The following is a 10,765-nucleotide window of genomic DNA, read 5'->3' on the forward strand; positions in this document are numbered from 1 at the left end:
GCATCATGGGAAATAAGACCAATGTCATGGAACGCTTTACGTACAGACTAGAGAATGGGAAACTAATTTGTTCTGTAAACTTTCACCTAATGCACAATAAAAAATTTAAAAAAACTTCTGGTGACGTGTGTGGGTACACAGAACACCAGTAAAAGACACTGCATTTTGGCCTGACAAGACCATGAGGCTTCTCCACCATAAGACCTCGCCATTTCTGGCATGCACACTGCTCAATAGGTGGCAAATGAATGCATGAATGAGTGGCTGGAGGAAGAACTTACGCTTGTAGATTGTAAGGCACTTGGTGGCCAGGCCAGGTATGTGATTTACCTGAGCTGTGCAGATGTTGCTGGTGGCCTTGTCTCTCCGGATGTGTTGCTCCCTGGTTTGAAGAGCAAGGCGATACACTTCTTTCCCAGTGGCATCTCTGGACCAAGAAGAAAGCATCCAGTTAGCACCGATAATAATCACCAGGAGTTGCTTCTTTCCTTCCCAACTGGAAGTGAATTCAGCAAATTTTCTTGGGTGCAAGGTCATAAAGAAACAATTTCCAAATCCTCTTCTAAATACCAAAACCAAACCATCAAGTTGATACCGACTCATGGCAACCCCATGTGACAGAGTAGAACTGCTCCATAGGCTTTTCTTAGCTGTAATCTTTACGGAAGCATGTCGCCAGATCTTTCTTCTGTCATCCCACTGGGTGGGTTTGAACAGCCAACTTTTAGGTTTGTAGTCCAGTGCAAACCACTTGCACCACACTGGGACCTCTTCTCCTAAATAGGACGACTGATCTTTAGTTTGTATTTTGAGGATTTGTGGCACCGAAATATGTACAACATATACAGAGATACAGAGATCTAGATATGTATATCTACATAACAATACAGATATATACAACATATATCCAAGGCTAAGAAACTTGAATTTTCCCAGTATTGCCCAGCCTAATGTAATAATGGTGATTAAAGATAAAATGTCACTCTGAGCTTTTTGCCAGACACAGGAACAAGGGAAATATCTGTGCGGTGTGATAGATCACTTTTGTGTGGCCTTTCTCACCATGGTCTTGTAACTCCCACCCAAGGGATTGGGTGGGACTGTGTGATAGGGTAATTGTGGGCCACCAAAGGGATTGGTCAGTTTTGCCATCCCGCTGGGTTTGAAATGAGCCACCCCAGAAGGAGGAAAGAAGAGAATCCCACCACCACCAGGGAAGAACAGCCAGGAGCTAGCACATCCTTTGGACCTGGGATCCCTGCGCTGAGAAGCTTCTGAACCCAGGAGGCAGACAGCAAGCTGTAAACCTGAAGACGGTGAGAAGCAGTAGCAGGAGAGACCCAGCAGCAGGTGACAGCATGGTGGGCTTCCCGGCCCATGGGGCAAGAAAGCTGAGCGCCTTTGGGCAGAGGCCTAGGGCCAGGGAGAGGCATGCCTGCCAGCATGGCTGGGAAGAGGCTGTCCTGATGGAAGAACTGTATCCTTCAGTGTTCCTGAGCCTGAATTGTAATCTGTTACTTCCCTAATAAACTCCATGATGGTGAGTAGGGTCTGTGAGCTCCGTGTGGCCATTGCAGTGATTATCAAACCCAGCAAAGAAGTAGAGAGTGCCATGGGAGGGACGGTTGGTGTCAGAATTAGTAAAGATGGCGGAGAGAGGAGGCGTGTTTGACCTCCCACCTGTTAGGAATGGGCTGTTGATCTTGATTGTCCTTCCCCCTTGTGAAGTTAGAGGAGGTCAGCTGCCGCCCCTATGCCATTTTTACAGTCTGACACAGGAAGCAGAAATTCTGTACTGGAATCTGAAAGTGACTAAATGGTTATTAAGTAGAAGAGTGTTAGTCATATTACCCTGTGTCTCTAATATAATTCTTTCCCATTCTAATACAATTAAAAACCTTAGAGAAGAAAAACAGAAAAGTATTTTTAAAAAGGTCATATATTTTTTGCTGTTTTATCTTTTTTAATTATGTTCTAAACCTATTTTCAGTTTAGGGCCCTCAATAAAAAAACTTCTGCTGCTTCAAAAAAAAAAAAAATCTTGGATGGGAAGGCAGAGAGGGTTAGGAGCTGGTTGAATGGACATGGGGAATCGGGTGGAAAGGAGGAGTGTCCTGTCACAGTATGGGAAAAGCAATTAAGGTCACATAACAATGTATGTATAAATTTTTTTATGGAAACAATAAAAAAAATCTTGGAGAAACAGAAAGATTCAGAAGTTTTAAGCTTTATTTCATCAAGCTCTGGAGGTCCATTTTTCAGAAAGGTAAGACATCCTATATAGAAATCAACACACAATAATTAATCTTTAGTAGAATTAGAAAGCTAATTCTAATTGTGAATTAGACAGCTTTCTGCCTCATCTCATCTGGTAAAGAGCATTACTGGAAGAAGCTAATGTAAGAATACTTGAAGACTGAAAGAAGCTAACATAAGAGTACTTGAAGAAACTGCTATTTTTACATTAAAAAGCAAAGGACCTCTTGCTGTCATCTGACAAATAGCATTTCAAAAATTCATGTCACATCATTCACTAGATCAGATTATTCACTTATATTAATAGCCCAGGTATTATGAAAGGTCTAAAAGATCGTGCTAAATTTCCCTAATAATAATCATGACATTCACCTAAATTCTTAATCTGAAAAGCTTCATCAATGAGAAGCACTTGAGAAAGTACATTTGGAAGTTCCTGGAATGGCCGAGTGGCAGGAGCCCCTGGGAAATCATGTGGCTCGCACTCAGTGTGCACTCTGCAAATCCTCATTGCCCTTGTCTTTACATAACTGTGTAGCATGATAATATTTTTGAGAAAGAAATTGGTTAGATATAAAACACGTCTATAATATTCTATTTCTCAGGGTTTTCATTAGCCTAAATAAATTTACTTATGTGACTTCAATACTAATAAGTTATAAATAAGTTATAAATTATAAGTACAAAATTATAGCGTTTGAGAAGACGTGCTAGTCCACCACCCATCTGTCAGTTTGTCATACTCTCGTGGCATGTGTGTTGCTAGGACGCTGGAAGCTATACCACTGGTATTTCAATACCAGCAGGGTCACCCATGGTGGACAGGTTTCAGCAGAGCTTCCAGACTAAGACAGACTAGGAAGAAAGGCATGGTGATCTACTTCCAAATATCAGCCAATAAGAGCCCTATGGATCACAATAGAATACTATCCTATATAGTACTAGACGATGAGCCACTCGGTTGGAAGGCACTCAAAATACACAGTGGCCACAACAGCGGATTCCAACGACTGTGAAGATGGTGCAGGACCGGGCAATGTTTCATTCTGTTGTACATGGGGTTGCCATGAGTCGGAGCTGATAACAACATCAGTTCATACCCCAGAGACTCCCTTCTAAATCTATGTTATACATTTCCTTAATTGACCCAATACGGCCCAGTTAAATTCAGAGTAAAATCAACAATGTTGTGATCAGGAGAAGAAACAGAAAATCATCACCACAAGAACAAGGCAGAAACGTGAGCTGCATTACCTTGTCACCCCTACCATTCTTCCAGGCATCATTCTCACCAGGTTTTCTCGGACAGCAAAAAAGGCTGCATGGGGTCCCCCATAGCCCAGAGGCACCCCAAATCTCTGTGAGTTTCCCAGGGCAACGTCTACTCCAAATTCTCCGGGAGGCTTCAAGATACACAGGGCTAGAAGGTCAGTAGCACAGCAGGCCAGGCTCTGAAAATGAAACATCGGAGAAATGGACCTTCCCCTGAGAGCAGTGGGCAAGCTGAAAAATCCTCAAAGGCAGACTGTCAGAGCTGGGTCATATTCTGTGAACTCCGTCTACTCATTCACTTAGCAGATACTGACTGCGTACCTACCACGTGCTAAGAAATCAGTGAACAAAAAAAAAAAAGAGGTAGGAAGGAGGGAGTTTAATCATTCCAGGTAATAAAGGTAAGGAAATTGAAAAAAAAACTCCAAACTGGGGCACAGCTCAGTGGACCCCCCGAAAGGGAGGCTTTCCTACCCCGCTCTGATGGGCTCTCTCCACGAGTTCTGTGAAGTCTTCCACCTTCCCCTCAGTGTCGGGGTACTGGAACAGGACTCCACTGACATCTTTTCCATTGAAATCCATCTCACGGGGTACCTTCATGTCAACAAGGACTCCAGTGTACCTGGAAAGGCAGAAGACAAACAACAAGCATGCTTTGAGCGTACAGGCGGAAAACTGAATCACCTGGAGTTTCTTTTCAGTGATAACTTACCTTACCTTACCCATCGGCAGCGAGTCGATTCTGACTCACAGCAACCCTATAGGACAGGGTAAAACTGCCCCATAAGGTTTCCAAGGAGCGGCCAGTGGATTCGAACAGCCAACCTTTCGGTTAGCAGCCGAGCTCTTAACCACTGTGCAATTTTCTGTGCCGGTCCTCCATCCTCCTACCTCCCTATCCTCTTCACCTACTCTATCCCACACCTGGCCCCTCAGGGCAACAGTGCTTCATATGAGCGCATCCTAACAGCTCAGCCCCTTTCTCTTTCCCAACCTCACCACTTCCCCTCTCGCTTTCCTGTCAAAACTTGCTCCTCAGAGAAGACCTGGGGCTAAAGAACCTGCAGCTGAAATGACAGAGGCATCCCCGCCTTCACCTGGGATCCGTCTTAGGTGAGTGGAAACCCGGACAAGGAGGAAGACTTTCCTCAGGTTCCTAGAATCCTGTTATTCCAATTATTCACCAGAAAACCCCTCTGAAGGGATGGTGGTATGGGGCAGGGGAGAGATGGACCAGCTTTTACAAAGGAGAAAGCAAATAAACACGTCCCCAAAGGGGAGCAGTGCTGTCTTGGTTTCATCTGATGACAGTACTAACACACACCGTAAGCTTTGCTCTACATCCCACTATACCTCGGTATGACGTGGATTCCCTGTAATCTATGTCTGCTGCGAATACACACCATCATAACAGTCGTGGGAGGGTTCCATTTTTTCCCTCTGTTTTTCAAACTTTCTGAGGCACTGTTGAAATTACTTTTCATATTTTTAATGACTGCTTTACAAGAAGAGGAGCCCTGGCGGCGCAGTGGTTAAGAGCTCGGCCGCTAATCAAAAGGTTGGCAGCTCAAATCCACCAGCCGCTCCTTGGAAACCCTAGGGGGCAGTTCCACTCTGTCGTAGAGGGTCGCTATGAATGGGAATCAACTTGACGGCAACAGGTTTGGTTTTGTTTCTGTGACAAGAAGAAACAAAAGGCAACATAAGCAACGTCACACCTTACTGTGAAGCAAGGGCAAGCTAAGCTCCTGTGTATTCTCCCCTCAGTCTGGATACGATTCACACACCGCAGAGGTCCAGGAAGTAGGAGGGGAGCCCACAGAGCAGGAGAGGACTGACAGTGAAACTCAACAATCCCAATTAAACCAGGTTTACCTCCGGTCAGTTTGGAAGTGAGAAAGAGACACAGCAGAGATGAACGTATTACCCCAGAGTTCAAAACACGAATGGCATTAATTACTTGGCTCGAGTCTGGATGACAGCTATTGTCTGCGGGTGGCAACGAGGGTCAACAAAAAATTTCTTCCTCTTGTTGTGCCTGTTTTAAAGAAAAATCACATTCAAACACGAGCATAAAAGAAATCCGAGCTTCTTCTAAAAACACAAAGCAAAGAGGGCGCTTGGGGTGAGTTTGAGCAGAGTATAAACATACTGAGTCATTAATGGCTAATGACATTCGCTGACTGGAATTCCACTTAATCCAATTCCTGGTCTAACCTCTTTTAGCAAAATCAGCCTTAAAACGGTTCAAAATTAATATATATTATGAGGAAAAAGAAAGAAAATGGTGGTGTTTAGGTACAACTGAAGATAAAACATTAACTCTCTGAAGAAAAAACTTCCCCGCCACCTGTCTGTCAGTTTGTCGTACTGTGGTGTCTTGCATGTTGCCGTGTTGCTGTGATGCTAGAAGCTATACCACTGGTATTTCAAGTATCAGCAGGGTCACCTATGGTGGACAGGCTTCAGAGGAGCTTCCGAACTGAAACAGACTAGGAGGAAAGGTCAGGAGGTCTACTTCTAAACTTAGCCAGTGAAAACCCTATGGAACACAATGGTACACTGTCTGACTCGCTTGCTTTGGGCATGTCATCAGAAGGGATCAGTCGCTGGAGGTGGACATCACGTATGGTGAAGTAGAGGGTCCGTGAAGGAGACCCTCGGTGAGCTGAACTGGCACGCTGGCTGCAACGATGGGCTCAAACATGCCAGCGATCATGAGGATGACACAGGACCAGGCAGTTTCTTTCAGTTGTACGTAAGGTTGCCATGAGTCAGAGTCGACTCAGATGGCAGCTATCTAATAAAAACATCACAGAACTGTATTGCCAGCAGAGCGACACATATCTAAGCCAAGTGTCCTCATTCAACAGAAGAGGAAAAGGACTCAGAGTGGTTGTGACCTGTGTAAGGCCACATGGCTATGGAAGCAGCAGAGGTAGGTCTAGGACCCAAAGCCTGGGCGTCCTCTTTCTACCAGTCCACGGATTCAGGAAACAAAATGGATGAGGATGGCCAACAGCTCTGATCTTACGAACACATCTGAGTAAAAAGTAAAGGGCGGGGGATACATGTATACTGTGCTGTGCATTTAACTTCCCAGAACGACACAGAAGGAACAGTTCACAGTGGCTTTCTCTGGGGAGCGGGATCGGGGAAGAGTAGGTTTTATGTTTCATTACATCCTTCTCTATTGTTAGAATCTTTTTTCACTGCAAAGAATTATTGCTTTTATAACAAAAATACATTGAACAGTGGAGTAAGAAGAGTTGGGGAAACATGGAAGCAGTTAATGATCAAACGCAGCTTGAGTCTAAAGTCTGGTGAAAAGCGCTGTCTAAGCCTAAACCACATAAGATGGAGACAAAACACCACGATTGTTTTTCAAACCTTGCCTTAAGATAAAAAGCACAAAGCCCTTCAACAGTTTAAAAAATGCAGTTTTCCTAGTAAAGTGAAATTCCACTATTATTAAGTCTTTCAAACTTTATCATAATGGAGTTTCCATAGAAAAAAAAGGACTTTGCTTTTTTAGCCTTCTACATAAAAGGCCATCATTCCTATAATGAAGCTCTTCAGGCTACTTTTCAAAAGTAAAACTAAGTGCAGGCCGGAAGGAATGGAAATTAGGAGACAAGACCCAAGGCAAGCATTTGCAGACTGAGTACCCATTAACATTAAATAATTCTGGACAGAAACCCTGAACGAATAAGGGGAAAGTCCTCAGCTTCCTCAAGTATGAGATGACAGCATTTGCTCAGAAAAAGAGATGGGGTGGAGGAAAGATATGAAAGTATGGGAATGACGAAGAGATAGATGAAATGACTGAAAAAGTAGAGAATAATAACTGAAGGGGTGAGTGGACAGCATTCCTTTGTGGCTGTCCTTCAAAGACAGAAGGAAGAGCCTGAACCCACCGCCCAGGGCCACTCGTGTGGCTAAGGAGGAATGTGCAGGCCTCCATACCTGTGGAGTGACTTTGGGTGTCGCCTCCTAATCCCTGGAAGCTGAGAAAGGGGCTCCCATGGGCATTCAGGGGCAAGGGCACAAAGCCTCAGACAGATGCACCATGCATGTGGGCAGATTTCCCAACCACGTGACCATCCACCTGAGAATTCCACCAGGGTGTAATCTCAAAAGTACTCACAAGACAGAGGATTAAAAAAGCTGAGGAACTGGAGAGCAATTGTTAACTATCTACCATGACCTAGTAATTCTACTTCTTCAAAGGTATCCTTGGATAAATTTATCCTCAGGAAACAATCAGAAGTTTTGACAATGATTTATTATAAAGATGCTCATGAAGTGTTACTAATCACTGTATAAAGTGAGAATAAGCCAAATGTCCGCCAGCAGGAATGAGGTTAAATAATTTATGCAAGTGAATACTACTATGTAGTCCTTAAAAGTCACATTCTAGAAAGCTGACTAAAGAGAAAGAAAATGTTCACAATATATTGTTAAATAGGAAATAAAAGTAGGCTACAAAGCATTAAATACAATATAAGAACAGTATTCTTCAAAAGAGAGTATATTTATATCTATTTTATAAATTGCTAGTTCCTAGCCATTATCCATTCTCTTCTTCACACTCAGTAAGAGAACCCCAATATATAAGGGGCAACAATGTGCCTGTCATGGATTGAATTGTGTCCCCCAAAAATATGTGTAAACCTGGTTAGGCCATGATTCCTAGAATTGTGTGGTTGCCCTCCATTTTGTGATTATAATTTTATGTTAAAGTGGGATTGTGTAACACCCTTACTAAGGTCACACCCCTGATCCAATTAAAGGGAGTTTACCTAGGCTGTGGCCTACACCACCTTTTATCTTACATGAAAGGTAAGCAAGCAGAAAGTGGGAACCTCATACCACCAAGAAAGCAGCGCCAGGAGCAGAGCATGTCCTTTGGACCCAGAGTTCCTGCACGGAGAAGCTCCTAGTCCACGGCAAGATTGAGGACAAGGACCTTCCTCCAGAGCCAACAGAGAAAGTCTTCCCCCGGAGCTGATGCCCTAAATTTGGACTTCTAGCCTACTAGACTGTGAGAAAATAAATTTCTGTTTATTAAAGCCATCCAGTTGTGGTATTTCTGTTATAGCAGCACTGGATAACTAAGACAGTGCCCATCTTAAAAAAAAAGTAAACTACATTTCCCCAGGTCACTTGCATGAAGGGGTGTCCAATGAAATGTAAGTGGAAGATGTTGAGTGGTGGCTTCCAGAAAACTCTTTAGAGGGGGATTATTTAACTAGAAGCACTCTTTTTCCTTCCCCTTTTCTTCTTCCTGAGCATAGATGTCATGGCCAGAGCTTCAGCAGTCATCTTGTGACCATGAGGATAAAATTATCCCATTAAAGATGGCAGAGAAAGAGGAGCATTGGTCCTTAATATCTTGGACTTAACATTGCATGAGAGAAAATGAGAAGTCTTTCTTATATAATGTTAAGCAATAAACAATAGTGACTTGTTTAACAACAAAACAACCAGTTGCCATCAAGTCAACTTTGACTCCCGGCGACCCCATGTACGTCAGAGTAGAATATAGGGTTTTCAATGGCTAATTTGTCAGAAGATCACCAGACCTTTCTCCCTGGGTGCCTCTGGGTGGACTCAAACCTCCAACTTTTCAGTTAGCAGCCGAGAAATGTTAACTGTTTGTATCACCCAGGGACACCAAAGGCTTTTTAAGCCACTCTTATTTCTGATATTTTGTTACCAGCAGCTAACAAAAATGCTCTGATACAATGTAGCTCATACAAATAAGTGTGTGTGTGTATGAATGTCTGTGTGTGTGAGAGAGACAGACAGACTTCCCCGGGCACTGACTGACCGAGACAGCAGGAGAGACAGGAGGACCATCCTCACCCTGAGGGAATTCCAATCCCAGGCTGACCTCACCTGTGGCACAACTGCATCGCCTCAGCCGCTGCGGTCGCCTCATCTAGAAGGGATGCGTTGGCCATGTCCAGGCCTGTGATGTCACACACCATGGTCTGGAAGTTGAGTAAACTCTCCAGCCTGCCCTGAGACACCTCTGGCTGGTATGGAGTATACTGGGTGACCCTGTGGGGGAAACAAGAGGCCCAGGTCCAAACCATGACTGCTGTTCAGAGAAGCTCATGAAACGTTACCATTTTCAAATTTAATACCTGTCTCCCTCAAGGAGAATTAAAGAACACATCAATAAGCTTTCCTTTTGGCCTTTGTAAGGAAGCTTAGAGTTAAATCACTGTTGCTGTTAGGTACCCTCGAGTCAGTTCCGACTCATAGAGACCCTATGTACAACAGAAGGAAACACTGCCTGGTCCTGTGCCATCCTCACAATTGTTGTTATGCTTCAGCCCATCGTTGCGACAACTGTGTCAGTCCATCTCGTTGAGAGTCTTCCTCTTTTCCTCTGACCCTCTACTTATCAAGCATGATATCCTTCTCCAGGGATTGGTCCTTCCTGATAACATGTTCAAAGTAAGCAAGACGAAGTCTCACCATCCTCTTTTCTAAGGAGCATTCTGGCTGTACTTCCTACAAGACAGATTTATCCATAGTAACATTATCCTTGGTTTGGAAATGAACATTACTTGCTTTTCTATCCCTCTACTCGGGTGGCGCAAATGGTTAAACCCTCAACTACTAGCCATAAGGTTTACAGTTCGAATCACCCAGAGGCACCTCAGAAGACAGGCCTCGCAATTTACTTCCAAAAGGTCACAGCCTTGAAAACCCTATGGAACAGGTCTACTCTGCACATATGGCGTCTCCATGAGTCAGAATGGACTCCATGGCAACTAACCACAACATTTTTTTTTTTTTTGATTTTTCAAAATAGACTTTATTTTTTAGAGCAGTTTTAGGTTTACAGAAAAATTGCCCAGAAAGTACAGAGAGTTCCCATAGACCCTTTCGCCCTTGCATAGTTTCTCCTACTGTAATATCTTGCATACCTGTGGTATATTCGTTACAAGTGGTGAACAAATAGTGATACATTATTATTAACTAAAGTCCACAGGTAGTTCATGTTCGACTTCACTCTTTGTGTTTACAGTTCTACGGTTTTTTTTTTTTTTTAATTGTTGTAATTAAATGAAGTTTACATTTCAAGTTAGTCTCCCATACAGAATTTATTTATTTTTTTTAACATACATTGTTGAGACCCCAACCGCTCACCCCATTCTGCGACAGCACACTCCTCCCCTCCGCCCCTGATTCCCCATGAACATTCAACCAGCTCCTAACT

General features: G+C 43.6%; 1 protein-coding gene across 1 annotated transcript in view; it reads right to left on the bottom strand.

The window, feature by feature from the left end:
- The window catches only part of GLDC (glycine decarboxylase), a gene marked incomplete at its 5' end in the record, with an annotated part of 94,253 nt that overhangs the window by 46,958 nt on the left and 36,530 nt on the right, over positions 1-10,765 (bottom strand). Inside the window, 5 exons of the mRNA XM_004373544.2 lie at positions 331-427; positions 3,511-3,707; positions 4,003-4,150; positions 5,489-5,566; positions 9,430-9,594. Of these exons, the coding sequence (XP_004373601.1) occupies positions 331-427; positions 3,511-3,707; positions 4,003-4,150; positions 5,489-5,566; positions 9,430-9,594 (685 nt within the window). The remainder of the gene's footprint in view (positions 1-330; positions 428-3,510; positions 3,708-4,002; positions 4,151-5,488; positions 5,567-9,429; positions 9,595-10,765) is intronic.

The sequence above is a fragment of the Trichechus manatus genome, unplaced genomic scaffold, assembly GCF_000243295.1.
Source record: "Trichechus manatus latirostris isolate Lorelei unplaced genomic scaffold, TriManLat1.0 scaffold00025, whole genome shotgun sequence".
Taxonomy (NCBI): domain Eukaryota; kingdom Metazoa; phylum Chordata; class Mammalia; order Sirenia; family Trichechidae; genus Trichechus; species Trichechus manatus.